The 17,404-nt window shown below is 58.5% G+C and overlaps 1 protein-coding gene across 4 annotated transcripts in view; it reads right to left on the reverse strand.

Annotated features, from left to right (window-relative positions):
• RAP1GAP (RAP1 GTPase activating protein) overlaps nt 1-17,404 on the reverse strand; it is a 49,922-nt gene that overhangs the window by 16,991 nt on the left and 15,527 nt on the right. For 3 of the 4 annotated variants that reach the window (XR_009693784.1, XM_061148109.1, XM_061148110.1), the window contains exons 3-7: nt 12,902-12,995; nt 6,069-6,104; nt 5,034-5,081; nt 3,761-3,799; nt 3,034-3,219 (exon numbers count right to left, since the gene is read on the reverse strand). Coding sequence is in view for 2 of the 4 variants with exons in the window: in XM_061148109.1 (XP_061004092.1) it covers nt 3,034-3,219; nt 3,761-3,799; nt 5,034-5,081; nt 6,069-6,104; nt 12,902-12,995 (403 nt within the window). In the remaining 2 variants the exon portion in view is untranslated. Of the gene's footprint in view, nt 1-3,033; nt 3,220-3,760; nt 3,800-5,033; nt 5,082-6,068; nt 6,105-8,809; nt 8,917-12,901; nt 12,996-17,404 lie in introns of those variants that run through there. The other variant, XR_009693785.1, reaches the window with a different exon arrangement.

A 17,404-nucleotide genomic window follows, 5' to 3' on the forward strand; every position in this document is an offset into this window, starting at 1 on the left:
CTGAGCCACCAGGGAAGCTCTCAAAGAGACCTGCATTTAAATCCCAGCTTTGCTGCCGGCCAGCAGGGCAACCTGAGAAGGTCACCTTTCCTTCTGTGCCTCCGTTTCCTAGTCTATAAAATGGGAGTGAGGCCAGCTACCTTGTGGGAAGGCAGCAGGGGCTGGAAGAGACAGGGCCCGAAGCAGAGAAGGGGTTCCCGAATGTCTGGAGTAACCTCGGCTCTCTGAGTCCTCAGCAAAGTCAGGACCATGTCTGCACACACAGGGCATCTCCCAGCCCCTGCCCTTCTCCGAGGTGGGCACACAGTGTTTGTGTGTGCGTGTGTCTGTGTGTGCACCCACATGTGCTCAGGCATGTCCGACTCTTTTGCGACCCCCTGGACTATAGGCCGCCAGTCTCCACTGTACATGGCATTTCCCAGGCAAGAATACTGGAGTGGGTTGCCATTTCCTACCCCATGGGATCTTCCAGACCCAGGGATCGAACCTGTGTCTCTTTCGTCTCCTGCACTGGCAGGCGGGTTCTTTACCACGGCACCATCTGGGAAGCCCACACAGTAGGTGCTCAATAAAAACATGCTGACTGACTGACTGTTCAACCCATAGCTCTGTGGCCCCCGAAGCCAGGACCCGTGAGAATCAGGAAATGAAACATCATGAACACACTGGGCGGCTGACCCGGCCGGTTCCTGCCCTCCCGCTGCTGTACCTGGGAAGCCAGGAGGTTGGGAAGAAATACTCCCCAGGGCCCAGGGGAAACTGTGGCAGGGCTGGCACCCCGGAGAGCAGGGCAGGGCTGGCACCTCCAGGTGGGGAGGCCCCAAGGCCACGGGCCAGGGTGCCAGATTTTACCCCACGTGACCCTGCGTTCTCCTGCCAGCTTGGCTCCTCAGCCACGCCCGCCCCAGGAGTCATCATTGAGGAAGGAAGTCCTATTTAAATATAAACAGCTGCACTCAAAGGGCAGGAGGAAAAACATGCAAGGGCCAGGGGATGGACCCTACACATCCACAGCTCAGGGGCAGTCTATGGGGACCTGGGGCAGAGACCTCCCAGTCCTGCTGGGGCACAGAGTAATGGAAACCCCCCCAATGCTTGGCACCATCTGCGAAAAAGGAGAGGCAGGCACTTGGCAAGGAGGGCTACACCGAAGTCCTCAGGGTGGGGAGATTTCCCCAGACCGCCCCCTCCCCCGGCCAGGGCCCGAGAAGCCCAAGGAGAGTGGGCTCAGGGTCCCAGGGGGTCAAGGCCAAAGTCACCCTAACCTCTGCCAGGACGGGGCCCACCTGTCATTATACCTCCTCCAGGAACCCCCAACTTGTACCCCTTCCAGTCCTCTGGTGCTCATGGCTCCACCTTCATGGTGAGTGGTCACTCACCGCTGTCACTCATCACTCCGCCAGCAAACTCCTCTGAGTGCCAACTGTATGCTCGGCCCACACAGCCCCCCAGGTCCCACCAACTAAGAGCCTCTGGACAGTGGGCTCCTCGGGTGCAGGTCGCCCTCCACTCATGGGTGGAATCCCCTGCCCGGTTCTGGGTTTGTCCCCAGGCAATAGCTCCTGAACCCGAGCCTGCTGGTTTGGTTCCGGTCACCCTTTCTCCCCACTTTAGCACCCATACCCACCAGCATCAGGCCAACGCCCTGGACCCAGACTCAGTACACGCAGCTCCTCAACACCTCAGAGAGCTGTGCCTCCTTCCCGCATGTGCACAAACACACACACACACACATGCATGTGTTCGAGTGCCCGGAACGTGACCATGTGTGTGCGTGCATGCTAAGTCGCTTTAATTGTGTCTGACTCTTTGCGATGCTATAGACTGCGGCCTGCCAGGCTCCTCTGTCCATGGGATTCTCCAGGCGAGAATAACAGAGTGGGTTGCCACGCCTTCCTCCAGGGGATCTTCCTGACCCAGGGATCGAACCTGCGTCTCTAGTGTCTCCTATATCGTCAGGCGGGTTCTTTACCACTAGCGCCACCTGGGAAGCCAGACTCTTCCCACAGCACGGCTTAATGGAAGGTCAGCCAGAGCGAGGTCCAGCTCCGAGCTCAGTAATTGTGTGACCTGAACTGAATTCACTTTACCTCTGAGCCTCTTGTTTCCTCTTCTGGAAAAATCAGGACAGTCCTGATGTCACAGAGTTAATCATGAAGATGTAATAACAGTTAACATTTTACTGAGTACCTACTATGGGCCAAGCATGGTTCTCGATGCTTCACATGTGCTTTTATCATCCTCATTTTTATAGATGAGAAAACAGGCTCAGGAAGGTTAAACAACTTGCCCAAGGTCACGCCATGAATTAATGGAGGAGTCGAGAAGCGCCCCCGGGGTCACTAGACCCCAGAGCCCACGCAACATTCCGCCACCTCACTTGTAACTGATGGTACCTGGAATGTGGTCCCGGCCCGTGACCTCCTCCCCAGCTCCCGCTGCCTCGTCCAGCAGCGTCCGCCTAGGAGCTGGGCGATACTAGCACACACTGTCCGGGGCAGCGTCCCGGATCTGGGGCGGGTGGTGGCGTAGGGGTTGCCCCCGTCTGGATCACCCCACGGCATTACCATCTCCCCACCTCAAGCTGCCTGAGCGCACGGCCTGGGTCTGCTTTGTCCGCTGCTGCATTGCTGGTGCCCAGAACCGGACCGGGCACCCAGCTGGTGCTCATCACTTGCTCACTGAGCACTTGCTTGGCGCCAGAGGCCTTTCTATACGCCTCACAAATATCATCGCATTGAAGGCACGAGGTGGGAATCACCACCCTCTCCGTTTGTACAGATGAAGAAACCAAGGCACACAGAGGGGAAAGCGCCTTGCCCGGGGTCCCATGTAGTTAGAGGCAGACTCTGCTAACCAGACGCCATCACACTGCCTTGGTGCCATCCGTGTTTGCTGATTGAATGAGTGAATCCACGACGCATGCTCCCTGGACTCCCGGGACGGCTGGCCGGCCCAGCCTCCACCCCCAGGGCTGGGCTCTGACCCCCTCCCCACCCAGCCCAGCACCCCCAGCCCAGCGGGCCACCCCACCTTGCCGAGAAAGTGCTTCCGGTAGAGGCGGGCGGTGTGGTTGCACTCCAGCTTCACCTTGGTCGTGGGCGACTGCAGCGGCTCCGTCTCTGGGATGCTGGTGATTTCGTGATTGGTGCCTTCAATCCAGTAGCCCCCAAACTGGGGCAGCAGGATCAGGGGGAAGGGCCCTTCTCGGCCCAGGACCTGAAGGAGCACTCAGCTGAGGGCCACTCACCCGGCACCTCGGTGGAGGCCCTTAGGACATCCCCCCAACTCGGACCCAGAGCCACTTCTGCCACGGCTGAGGGATACCAGGGGACAGCCCGGAGCCTCTGAGGGTCCCAGGGCTCACACCCAGGGCCCCCTCCCACCTATCTGGATGGCCAGAAAGTTTGTTCAGGTTTTTACAGACGATGGGATGGAAAAAACCCAAAGGAACTTTTCGGCCAAACCAAACCAATTTTTTCCTGCAACCCTTTTCCTCCCCCTGCAGGCCCCAACCCAGACACACACAGCCTCGGAGGATGGGGGTGTGGGGACAGGTAGAGCTGGGGGCCAAGAGGCTGGCCTAAGGGTTCGAATGGGCTCTGAAGTCTTGGGCCTGTAAACAGAGGCTCCGGCACCCACAGCAAGGCCTGCGGTCAGGCTCGTGACGCGGAGGAGGACCTGGGTGTCCGGACTCCCTGCGAGAGCGTCTCCCGGGCTGAGGGTGGAGACGGGCCCTGTGGGGTCTCCGGCTGCTTACCTCGTGGACGCTCGGGTATGGAATGTAGTCCTCCTCCGTCTGCAAAACAGGGCAGGGAAGAGGTCACCCTTTTCCTCCAGCCTCCCCAGGACGCCCGTGGTTCCGCCAGCACCACCCACCCCGGCCCCCAGGCGGGAGGAGTGGATGGGGCTGTATTCCCACCTCCCCATCCCACGGTGGGGGGCTGGGGGGTGGCCCCACGAGGCAGGGGCTGGGGCAGGCTGAGCTCACGGAGTGCTGGCAGGATCTTCTGGGACCCCTCTGCCTGGGGAAAAGGAGGCTCACTGCCTCCCCAGGAGACACACCTCTGGGCCGGTGGGCATCAGTGCATGGGAATGGCTTGGGGGCTGGTTACACAGACCGCTGTGCCCCACCCCCAGAGTTTCTGAGGTTGTGGGTCTGGGTGGAGCCCAAGAATTTACATGCCAACCTGCCCTCCAGGTGACGCTGATACTGCTGGTCTGAGGACCACACCTTGAGCAGCCTGGCTCTGGACAAAGCATGAGCCTTGTGCCCAGGAAAGCCCTCATCCCCGCAGCCCCGGGCCCACTCCTGCAGGAGCCACCGGTCTTCTTGGAGGGCAGGGGTCCCCAGTCACCCACCACAGAGCTCGATACCTATCAGGAGGGGCCTGCAGCCCCCACGCCAAGAAAATTCTGAGTCTAAAGAAACTCCATACGTGCCTTTCAGTCCTGAGTGTCCTGGCAGTCTCCTCTGGAGGGGCCAACCCCTCCCCATCTCTTGCCCCCCACCCCCCCAGCCTTCCCAGGCAGGAGCTACAAGGCACAGGGGGAGCACACGCCTCCTGGGTCCTGGGCGTGCATCTTCCTGCAACTGCTCATCGTAGCTGGCTTCAAGGAAAACCTCTTATAGCAGGCTGCCGTGAGGGATGGGGCTTCAGTTCTGGGAAGGGGGAAGCCTGGAGAGGCAGGGTGAATTTACAGCGGAGTAGAGCGGGTGAGGAGGAGTGGAATCAGGGCCCCAGGTCTATAGCAAGCAAGGATTTCTCCGCATCTTGGCCTCCCAGAGCGCAGGGACTAGGTGTGCCAGGCTTCCCCCTTGGCCTTAGCACCTGGCCGGCAGTGAGACCGCTCCAGGAAAGGATGCTGGGTTCTCCTGGGCTGGCTGCTTCACTGGGCCATCACTTCTCCCACTCCTAGAAAGGGGGCCTGCCTCCCCCGTCCCCATCCCCTTCCATCCCCAAGCCCTTGGGAGCGTGCTGCTCAGCCAACCGCCCCCAGAAAGGTGGAGTGGGACCAGCATCCAGACCTACTTTGAGGGGTGGTGGGAAGGAGCATCGCTGTTCATCCATCCTGCTTCCCTGCAAAGAGAAGGCAGCACAGCCCATCACGGCCCTGCCGTGCCCAGCGCAGGGCCGCTCCCCGCTGCAGGCAGCACCCCCTCCAGGTAGATGGTGATGTGGGGGCGGGGTAGGGGTGGGCGCTCCCAGGGCAGCGTGCTGGGTACCCAGGCCTCCGGCTGGCCTCAGAAGAGCAGGCCCTCCTAGAAGGCCCTGGGGCTGAGGGAGGCGGGCAGCAGCTGGGGGCGCTGGCCGCTGCTGGGAGTGGGGGCAGGGCTGATGCAGGAGCTGGGGAGGGAGGCGCCGTGTCTACACAGATGCACGCTGAGAAGGAGCAAAAGAGGAAGGAGAGCACGGAGGGAGGGAGAGAAGGAGGGGGAGAGGTGGGAACGGAAAGACGAGAAAACTCAGAGGCAGAGAAACAGAAAGATGGCGGGGGACAGGGTCTGAAGGGTGAAGGCAAGCTCCCGAGCTTTGTTCAAGTCCCCTGCCCACACCTCCCAACACCGACCCGAGCCAAACAGCAGGCAAGGGGCCTGGAAGACCAGAGCGGAGGAGCGGAGGGGGCAGGCAGAGGGGGTGGGGGCCGCCCTCCCCGGAACCTGCAGCCCAGCCTCTGGTTGGCCCGTGCCCTCTCCCCGCTCCACATGGGGGTCCTACAGAGCCTGCGATGCTCTTGGGAGACGGGCGATGCTCTATGTAGGTGGGGGTGGGTTGAGGGGCTGACTCCGGCCGCCTCCACAGGAATAGGAGCTGGGGAGACCAAGTGGGGCCTGGGCCCGGGGTCAGCCAGGAAGCCGGGCGTTATCAGTGCCCGGCCTCTCTTCTGACCCCGACGGGGAGCTCTGGATGCCGCACCGTCACTGTCTCCTCCCGGCACGGTCAGCAAGAGCTCCCAAGCCAGTCCTCAGAGAGATGTCGGGCTGAAGATATAGCAAGGACCGACCCCCCAGCCCCAGCCCAGCCCCCTCTGTGGCTCCCCAGAACAGGCTTCAGAGCCCACCTCACCTGCATCTTTTCAATCATCTCAAACAGATCTGTGTTCTGCAAGAGATGAGGAGAGCAGGTCAGTGCTGGGGTGGCCCCGCAGACCCTGCAAGTCCCCAAGGCGTCTCCACCCACCCCAGCCGTCCTGGTCCTCCAACTCTGACCAATCCTGGGGACCTGTCCGAGCAGCAAGAGGGACCCAAAGGGACACCGTTTAGGCTGGGGCTCTGCGCCACGGACTGGCGGAGTCTGACCAGCTGCCCAGGGTCGTCCACCCAGAGCCCAGGACCCTCACCAGGCAGCCCCCCCCAACTGATGCTCTGCCCCAAAGGAGGGCCTCAAACAAGAGGGCTGTGACCTTTAGGGAGAGACACACCGCAAGAGTGGCAGTGCTAGGATCGGCCCACGAGCCCCTCAGAGGAGCCCCAGGTCGCAGCTCCAGAGATGAACCCAGCTGGGATCCTGGGGAGGGTTGGTGGTTCCACCCACCTCTGGAAGGAGGACCCCACTCTCCCCACCAAGCAGTGTGGGCCTGGGGGCTGTCGGGGGACGGGGGGGCCGAGAGAGGATGCTGAGCAGTCCGGCTGGCCCAATACCTGCGTGTGAGTGTACACATACCCTCCCCTACCTGTGTGTGAGTGCACACACACTCTCCCCTACCTGCATGTGTGTGCACACACACCCCCTCCTCCCTCTCACACGGCCGCCGGGCTCTCTCAAGGCCAGCCTGGGCACACACGGGGTTAATCCAGCCATCTGCCAGCTGTGCTTGGCAGCTTCGGCCTCTCCAGCGCCAACTCCCTACGAGCCTTCCTGGAAGGCGGCATCCTTGCTGGCTGGCTGGGCTGGGGGCTGGGCCTGGGAAGCCCCCAGAGTCTCTAGGAGGGTGCCCCTCCCCCAGCACCTTCAAGGCCTCAATTCAGTCGGCTCCTGCTGCCCAGTGGGGGCACCCCGGAGCTCACACACACGTGTGCCGTGGGGTTGTGCACCAGGAGGCACATACGCCCTCTTTCTCTCTCTCTCTGGATCAAACACACACAGGCCTACACACCAATATTTAAACACAGTCTCACTGTACCAAAGAAAGCAAACACACAGAAACCCACATGCACAAATCCACCAGGTCTGTGTACAGCGCTTCTCAGACTCAGAGCTACACACGAACATACACACACGCATATCAGTGTCCTATGTTGCACAACAGCACACTCCCTCACACACACAGAGGTCCATGTCCCCCAGGAGCCACACACACAGAGGCAAACCCACCCCTGTGTTTTGCTGTGCTTGCTTTTAGTCGCTCATTCCTGTCCAACTCTTTGTAGACCCCATGGACTATAGCCCACCAGGCTCCTCTGTCCATGGGATTTCTCAGGTGAGAATACTGGAGCGGGTTGGGTTGCCATTTCCGTCTCCAGGGGATCTTCCCCACCCAGGGATGGAACTCGAGTGGCCTCCTGCAGTGGCAGGTGGGTTCTTTACCACTGAGCCCCCTGGGAAGCCCTACCCACATGAAAATCTGTGCAACTGCACCAGTAATTGACATAAAGCTACACAGACACCACACGACTGCTCTCAAGACTGTGTGTTGAGAGACACAATAACACGCGCTTGCAGACACAGGCAGATATGTTCATGGAAGTGGAGCCACAGAGCCCCACCCCCACCCACAAGCTCGCCCTTCCCAACAGAGTCACACACTCCGTGTAACAGACACGACAGACTTGATGCCACAGCACTCTGAGAAAAAGGAAAAAAAAGCATGCAATAACTAGGGGAGTGCTTAAGTGCCAAGGATGAGGGGCTTGGGTCTGAACCCCCCTCCCACCCACACATAGAGCTCTGTGAAAGATCACGAGACACGGACGCCCCACGTGCACCTCACTGTGAGGCCTGCCCACAGAAATGCCCACCCTGGAAAATGCACAATAGGTGTCCCTAGGAGATGGGTGACCCCCGGCCCTCACGGCCACACCCGACACTTGGGAGCTTGGGAGAGACAATTGCACAGGCGGTGACGGTGGAGACCACAGACACACAGTCCCGGCAGACAAACACGCCTGTCGACCAACACCTTGTACAACAAGCAGCATGTGTTGTACCTTGGAAAACAACAGCAGTTGTGTGCCCGAATGAGCCACACAGCCTCAATCCAGCACAGGCCCAGCGCTGGCCATTCCAGAGCACCTGTGTCCTCCAGGACACCCCACTTGGGGTGACCTCACCAGGAGCAGGCGCCGGGAGTCTCACCACCTAACACCTAACACATGTCACCTGTCACCCAGAGCGAGTAGCAACAAGTGACACCACGGATACAGCCTCACTCATGCACCAGACGCCCTGACACCGGGAAGGCTGGGAGCCAAGCGGCCCAGGGACACCAAGCAGTTACACGGTGCCATTCAGACCCCTCGCTAAGGGGGGGAGGGGACGGATGAAGTGGTCCCAGGGCTAGCGCGTGCACACACACACACACACACACACACACACACAAACGGAGTGCCCCTCTAGCCCAGAGCCACGGCACCATCACGGGCACTCTGTTGCTTAGGCAGCTGCGGAAAGAGCCCAGGGCCTGGGACCCCAGGGCAGGGGTGTGCCCCACGGCCGCGGTGGCCGGGTGTCAGCCCAGAAGCGAACACACCCTCCATGACGGAGCCTCGCACACCCGCCCTGCCCGGGACAGAGCCCGCCGGGCTCCGAAGAAGTTGGGCCGAACCGTCTCTCGGGGGACACCCCTCGGCCTTCGCCCCGGTCCTCACCTGCCAGCCGGCCCCTGCAGGCAACGATCCCCTCCGGGGACGGCCGGGGGGCGCCAGGGGCCGCGGCTGCGCCATCCCGAGCCCGGCCCGGCCCCGGCCCCCCGACCCCGGCGTCGCTCCCACTGGCCCGGCCGGCTCCGGCCCGCGCGAGCCGCGCCTGAGTCCCCGCAGCGCCGAGCTCCGCGCTCGCGGCTTCGGGCTCCAGCGGCGCGCTGCCTGCGCTGGGCTCGCTCGGCGGCCGGGCCCTGAGGGGGCGGGGCGCCAGGTACCGGCGGCGCGGGGACGGGGCGGGGCTTCGGGCATCCGGGGCGGGGACACGGGAGGCCCCGCCCCGCACGGGCCCAGGACACTGCGCCTGCGCGCTCTTGCCCGCGCCCGAGCGGACACCGGAGCACCCGGTCTGTCCGGTGCGTCCCTACTTGGCCTCCACTAACGTCCTTCTTCTAACCCCTTTTAACCCCGTCCATCCTAAAGGAGATCAGTCCTGAATATTCATTGGAAGGACTGATGCTGAAGCTGAAACTCCAATACTTTGGCCACCTGATGCAAAGAACTGACTCACTAGAAAAGACCCTGATGCTGGGAAGGATTGAAGGCGGGAGGAGAAGGGGACGACAGAGGATGAGATGGTTGGATGGCATCATCGACTCCATGGACACGACTTTGAGTAAATTCTGGGAGGTGGTGATGGACAGGGAGGCCTGGCGTGCTGCAGTCCATGGGGTTGCAAAGAGTCAGACACGACTGAGCGACTGAACTTAACCTCCTCTGGGTACTGTGCCTCAGGGCCTCAGAGATGGGCTTCTTGGGCTGGGCTTTGAAGTCGGGAAGGAAGCAGCGGGGATGGAAGGCTTAGCTTGGAGACAGAGGGGTTTTCTTGAGCACCTGCTTAATGCTGGACCCTTTGCAAGTCTGATCCTCTCCCCACAACTCAAGAGGTAGGAGTGTCATCCCCATTTTACAGAAGAGAAAACTGATTCCAAGAGATAACGTTTGCTCAAGGTCACACAGCTAGGAAAAGGCAGAACTAGGAATCTACCTCCCTCCCCACCAATACCTGACAGAGGCAAACTGGTACCCTGGCTTCCCCAGGCCCCAGGCCCATACCTGTCCTTTACTGCCCCTGACCCTAGGAGAGGGCAGGAACAGGGGCTGCCAAGGCCCCATGCATGGAGGGGACTTCAGGATCTGTGGGTTCTAGCTCTGCCCTTGCTACAACTTGCCAGGTTGCCTTGAGTGAGTCCCTGCCACCTCTGTAGGCCTCAGCTTCCCCATCTGCAAAATACAAGGCCTCTGCAGGCCCTTTCAGCTGACCCTGCATTGTGTCTGCCACTCTGAGTGGGGGCAGGGCCGCAGCACCCCCTCCCCAGACAGATGCTGGGAAAGCAGTAATTGCTTCCTGAGTTGTGGCCAAGTCAACACCAGCTGCTTCGGATCCTACAGGGCAGGGCTGCCCACCAGCTCAGTACCCCACCTCTCTTCAGCTTCCTGAAGGAGTTGTTGGCAGCTACCCACCACTCTCCATCTCAGGGCCAAGGGCTCCTGGAAGGAAGGTACTGCACCTTCCTTTCCCCCAGACCTGGCCATGGGTCAGGCTGAAGCCCAGGAAGCCGGCGGGAACCCTGGAGATGTGTGTTCCAGACACGGTGTAGCTTTGTTTTTAATAATTAACAGCAGCAAATATTGATTTATGCAGGCACTTTCAGGCCTGAGCGCTTCCGGGCACCCATCAAAATGCAGCCAGAGAAACATTCATTCCCACACGGGGAGGAGGCAAGAGCTACCTGCATCAGTGGAGATGTGTGTGTGCCAGGAGTGGAGACTGCGTACATGTGTGCCTGCAAATGTGTGTGTATGTGACTCTGAGAGCAGATGTGACTGTGTGTTCGTGGACATCCTAGGTGTGTCTGTACACGTGTATCTGTATATACATGCATGTGTACACGTGCAAGTCTGAATACATCTGCAGACATGCGGATGTGCCCATGTATGTAGGTGTGGGTAGGCTGTATATGTAAACAGGTGCAGAGTTCTAAATCCTTGAGTAGAAAAACCCCTACAAGGGAACAGGGTAGGGGTGCCTTGGGTAGCTCTGTGTCTATACCAATGCGGCTTCCCAGTGAGAGAGAGATGTCCCTTCTGGGTGTTTTCTCCTGCCCTGGAAACATAATGAGGCTTATCATCACTCAACTTCCTGATTGCAACTTTCCAAGATTACTTTCACAGTCATCACCCTTTTGCAAAGCGGGCCTGGTGGGTAGAGAAGAAACTGTCCCCTTTATTTTATAGACGAGAACCTGAGGCCCAGGGAGGGGCAGGGCTTTGCCCATTGATGCACAGAGGTCACCTGCTCCTCGGACTGGCTCCGCCATCAACATTATTAACGTGAGCAGAGCCGGGAGAGGGGGACAGAGAACGTGTCACAGACCTGGGACCCTTCACCCCTCCCTGGTTTGCTGGGGACCCAGATGGATCACTCAGTCTCTCTGGGCCTCGGCTTCCTTTCCTGTCAAAGGAGAACAATCCATCGACTGTGTCTTGATCCTGGGGTGGCCGTGGGCTGTGGGACGGGGCGGTCTGGAGCCTGCAGCCATCTGAGCCTGTGTTGGCACAAATGGAGGCTTCCAGCCGAATTAGGCAAGAGGCCAGAGCTAAGCTGAGCAGGCAGGACTCAGGGGGACAGGCTCCACTGACCCTCATGTTTCTGATGGGAACACTGAGGCGCAGGGAGGGGAAGTGACCCCAGGCCTCCTGCCGGATGCTTACGGAGACAAGGACTGGGAACCTCACTTCTGAACCCAGCTGCCATGGAGTCGCTCCCTTCCAAGTCCCAGGATCCACACGGCCCAGTCTTGGGCTGTTGCCCAGGCATAGACAGCAGGAGAGGATCTCAAGGACCCCCTGATATAGTCCCTAGGACCTATACTTGGACCCCCTTGGAGGTGGTGATCCCCCAAAAGTACACTATTCCTTGGCCATACACCCCTCCTGGCCCTTGTTCCAGGTCAGAGTTCTGGGCAAGAAGCTTGGCATATCCTGCGTCTGCTATTTATTGGCTGTGTGACCTTGGGAAAACCACTTTACCCCTCTGGGCATCTGGATCCTTATCTCGAGAATGCCTACCACCCACAGTTTGATGACAGGACTGAGAAGCATGATATCTATGGACATGCTTTAGGATCTCAAAAGTGTACTACAAAAGTGAGAGCTTATTACCCTCTGCACTAGAAATGCCACCAGACCAGGCACTCTGGTCAGATAACATGAGTTCTGGTCCTGGACCCATCACATCCTACCTGTGTGTCTTTGAGCAAGTAACTTAACCTCTCTGAGTCTCGATTTTCTCATCTGCAAAATGGGACTAAGAAGAGTACTAATATAAGTCCACAGTAGTTATAGTTTGAGGACACAATGAGATCCTGCATGCAAAACATTAAGAACCCACCTAGCCTGTAGTAAATCTCAGTAAATGCTAGCGGTTATTACTGGTATTGGACACCCTGCAGAAGTTGTTTAGTTATCTATCTCCTAACCAGACCATGGCTCCTTGAGGGCAGGGTCAGTGTCAGATCGATTTCTGGCACCTCAGCACCCAGCAGAAAGTTGACACAGGTCATGTGCCGGGCAAACATTTGATTTCGACGATAACAACAAGAATAGCCTCATTTACAGGGCTTTTACTCTGTGCCAGATATTATGCACAGTGTTTTATCATCCCTTTTTCACACTTTCACCCACTCCACAGGGCTACTTACTCTGAGAAGCAGCCCTGCGAAGTGGGGTACTCTCATTACACCCGAGTTACAGATGAGGAAATGGATGGTGATGTTGATAATGAAGATAAGGAAGAAGAGCTGTTTGGCCAGTTTATTCCCAGCTGTTTGGCCCCCCCAACCTTGCTACAGACCCTGGTTCAACCTCTGAGACTGTGTTAGGTCCACCAGGGGTGAGGGGTGGTATCCCCTTGGGGGGCTAAACTCCAAGCCGCATGGACCCAAACATTTTACCTCTGCACAACAGTCACTGTTAGATATCTCCTGGCCCTGGGTGGGGGTCCTCCAGACCGGGGGCCCTTGGGAGGCGAGCACCTACCTTTGGGTGGAATGAAGCAGTCTGGGAGGGGACTGAGTCCACTCTTGGCGGGTCTAGTGCCTGAGGGAAGCGCTGGTTCTGCCCATCACTCCTCCTGGAAGAGAAGAAGAGTCTGAGGTCAGGGAGGGCCCCAGGTTGGGAGATCTGTGAACTTTGGGAGGAAGAATCATTCTCAGAACTGGGGGATGTTAGGGGGACAGATTTCAAGAAAGAGGGGAACCTGGGTTCCCCAACAGGCAGGGTTCCCCAATATCAGAGATATGGACAAAGTGTCCCTGTAAACACTCCATTAGGCCTCCCTAACCCGTACTCCAGCCAAGAGGATGTCCACAGCCCATTCTAAAGATGGGAAGACTGAGGCAGGGGTTGGGGGTTACTGAAAAGGGCTGAGCCCTGACCTCTGGACTAAGCAAGGTATACCCATCCCTGAGCCTTTAGGGAGACAGTAGCCTTCAGGCTGAAAGGCCACCTGGGCCGTTGCTATTATCAATGACAATAACAACAACAGACACTCACTGGGCCGACAATGTGCCAGGCCCCCTGCCAAGCCCCTCTTTCAGGCCCGAGGGCACAAGACTTGTCATCACACTGGTATTCCCAGTTTACAGGGGAGGACACAGAGGTATGCAGAGGTCACACAGCGGGTCAGTGGCCGAACCAGCATCTGTGTGATGCTTGACCGACTCCAAGCCCAGACTCTCTGCCCACACCCGCACCCTCCCGAGGAAAGGGAGCAGGTCTGGTGAGGGTGAAGTCAGCTCCTGTTACCCGAGAGAGCCTGCCGACGAGGCCGCCTCTGGGGTCAAGGGGAGGAAGTGCCCAGTGGTTGCCGGGACCCAGGTGGCTCAGGGCTGGGCAAGCAGGCCCGGCTTCCACCCACCGCCGAGGGCCACCCTGACGTGGCGGCTGCCCCACCCCAGTCCCTGAACCAAGGCTGGTTCCTGGGAGGGTGAGTCATTCAGCCCACGGCCCCGCTTGAGTCAGGGCTGGGACCGCCACGCCCCAAGAGGGGAAGGGACTGTGGAAACTGGGCCCAGGAAGGAGACCCTGAGAAAGCTCTGAGTCCCCTCCCGGCTCACCTGGGCCCAGCTACGCAGGGAGAAAGGCTCAGAGGGACTGTCCATGGCCCCGGTGGGCTAGCATCTTACCCGGGGGGCCCACACTGGGCAGTCTTGACGCAGAGGACAGATGTGGTAGCGGTGACATTTGAGGCCCGTGACATCGTTGTAGGGGAGACAGTCCCAGGCACTTACCTGCTGCGTGACCTTAAACCTATGACGTGCTCCTCTCAGCCTTGGTTTCCAGAAAAAAAAAAATTGCATCCTACAGCCTGGGCAGCTAGAAGGTGTTTACTCAATGAATTCTTTCTTTGGCATTCATTCATTCGTGGTAAACTCTGCCTTCCCACATCAGGGTCTCATTAAGTATTTGTTAAACGGATGAGTGGGTGAATGAGTGAATGTTGGCAGTAGGAAGGCATTAAAGGTTTGTGAGAAAGAATGGCCTCCGCATGGGTTTCTGTAGATCACAAGGCCCGGTGACGTGGGGAGAGACTGGGAAGCAGGGGTGGGTGGAGAGAGGCCCGCAGAAATGGTCCAGACACATTCCACTGAGGCTGCCACGGGGACCCTGCAGACAGACTGAGTGCCTGGAACTGTGTCGGGCATATTACATCCTCACTGTTCTGCAGGGAGGTCGACATTATTTATCCCTCCTTTTTTTATATGTACTTTTTTTTGGCTGCATTGGGTCTGAGTGGCAGCGCACAGGATCCTCGATCTTCCTTGCAGCATGCAGTATCTTTAGGGTGTCATGCAAACTCTTATTTGCGGGATGTGGGATCTAGCTCCCTGACCAAGGATTGAACCCCCCCTCTGCATTGGGAGCGTGAAGCCTTAGCCACTAAACCACCAGAGGTTTGTAAACCAAAAGGGGTTTGTAAAAAAAAAAAACCCTTTTTTACAGATGGAAGAACTAAAGCTCAGAGAAATGAAGCCACATCGCTGAGCAGGTGACAGAGCCAGAATTTAAAGCCCATGCCCTAGACCGATCAGGGCCAGTGCCAGCAGGATGGACAGCAGAACCTGGAAGTCCGAGAGTTGAAGCCAGGGGATGCTGGGTCCCCTTGACCGTGAGGACCACTGTGCTGGGAGCTCTGGCTGCCAAGGGGAGGTGTCTGCCCATGACTGAGTTAGTCTGATGCACTCCTGTCTGATGCTTCCCACACTCCAAGGCTCCGGCTGTGGCCACTGCCGGTCAGCCCGGCAGCAGCTCCCTAACACGCTCCTCTTCTAGCGCCGGCCTCAGTTCCCCGTGTCCCGCTGCCTCTCTCGCTCAGGACTGTCACGCTGGCACAGTCCTTGGTAGGTCTCTCAAGGCAGGCGGGCTCTGGCTTCTGCCGGAGCCCCTCAGCTCTCCGCTTCCTGGCAGGCCTGAGTCTCCCCCCACCGGCAACTCCTCCACCTACAAGGTCACTGCCAAGGCCCTAAGACGCCGGGTCCAGGAGGGCCTCCGGGATGAGGACGGAGCAGGAGGTCTGAGGCGCTCAGCCCTGCCTGCCCCCACCCATCCCAGCCCTGCAGGGATTCAAAGACCATAAAAACCAAAGCCATAGCCTCCCTGTGTCTTCCGTGATTTTTCTTAATCCTCACAGCTCCCTGAAGAGGCAGGTGCTCAAAAACTACCTGCTTTTTTTATTTTTTTTAAATATTTATTTTATTTACGTGGCTGCTCCAGGTCTCAGTTGCAGCACACGGGACCTTTAGTTGCGGCCCGTGGGATCTAGTCCCCTGACCCAGAGATCGAACCCCGGCCCCCTGCACTGGGAGTGTGGAGTCGTAACCACTGGATCACCAGGAAAGTCCCCCACACTACCTGCTTTGCACCACAAGGAAACTGAGGTTCACAAAGGATACACTAGTGTGCCCAAGGTCATGCAGTTAATGAGGCAGAACAGGCATTTGAACCCAGGCTTGTCACTCCAGAGCCAAGGATCTGGACTTCGGCGCATGGGCGACCAGGCCTGTGGACCCAGCAGGTTGGATCAGTGAAGGAAGAGTAACAGTAACAATAGCAACGGCAGCCAGTGCCGATACAGGACGAACGGTGCAGACCCTGCTGAAATGGCTTCACTCGTATCCCCTCATTTAATCCTCATCTTTCAGAGGAGGCAAGTGAGACACGGAGGTTAAGCAGCAGGTCCGAGGTTAGGCTGAGGCTAAGTGAAATACAGAGGATCCGAACCCCTGAACCTCGGATTGAGATGCTGCCCTCATGCTCCACTATACTATCAGCCCACCCCAGTGCTCTTGCCTGGAGAATTCCAGGGACAGAGGAGCCCAGTGAGCTGCAGTCCATGGCGTTGCAAACAGTCAGACATGATTGAGCGACCAGCACAGTCGCTCATAGTAAACAGCCGTTGCTCAATAAATACCTTTGGAGAAATGAATAAACCCAGCCGCTTGCCTCCCTTCTGCCGGCCTGATGCTTCCTCCTCCTCCTCCTCTCATCCTTCCTCACCTCTCACACACTCCTTCCCCACCTTCCCCGCCCACCCTTCCTTCTCCTCTGCCTGTGATCTCTGCATTCCTCCTTCTGTTTGGTCGTTCTCCTCCCTCTCATGAACCTGAATCTCTCTGTCCCTCCCCTCGCCCTCCCATCGCACCCTTGTCTCCTCCTGGTCTCCATCGTTTTGTTCACATGCAGCCCCCAGTCTCTGCCCCTCCCTACTTCTCTGGAAGCCTTCCTGACCCTATGGCCTGGCTCAGTTTATTTTTTATTTATTCTTTAATTTTTTGACCATGCCACATGGCATGTGGGATCTTAGTTCCCCAGCCAGGGACTGAACCTGTGCCTCTTGCAGTGGGAGCACAGCGTTTTAACCACTGAGCTGCCAGGGAAGTCCCCCTGGCTCAGCTTAAAAATGCTTTACCTTCCTCCCACACACGCAGCGGCTGGGAGGCGCCCGGGGCTGGCGGGGGACACGGGGAACTCGCCCCACTTCTCCTTTCTCCCGGCCAGGACCGCAGTCACATCTGCACAGCGCTCTGCAGTTTGCACAGGCGCTGTCTCAAGCCCCACGGCAGCTTTGTGAGGTTGCGTTACTATCAGCCTTCTTCCAGATAAGAAAACTGAGGCTCGGAGAGGTTAAGGGGCAAGCCCAAGGTCACACCGGGGAAAGGGCAGCGCCAGGGTTTCCTCTAGCTCAGGCTTCTGCTGCTGCTCGCAAGGCAGGCTGTCCCCAGGGACTGGGCAAGTCACCAGCCCCCAGCGGCCCCCCCATCGCAGCCCCTGGTTCCGGCCGCGGCCAAGCATCTTCCCGCTCCAATCCTGGCCTGTCTGGCCTGGACACCTGCCTGCAGGGACAGGACATTCCTGGACACAGTAACAGGCAGGAGCCAGAAAGGAGATGACTTGCCCAAGGTCACACAGAGAGCCGTAGCCAGCCTGGAGTCCAGGTACCTTCCGGGGTCACCTTCAGGCCCTACAGGTGTGTGGCCTGCA

The sequence above is a fragment of the Dama dama genome, chromosome 8 (assembly GCF_033118175.1).
Source record: "Dama dama isolate Ldn47 chromosome 8, ASM3311817v1, whole genome shotgun sequence".
NCBI classification, from domain to species: domain Eukaryota; kingdom Metazoa; phylum Chordata; class Mammalia; order Artiodactyla; family Cervidae; genus Dama; species Dama dama.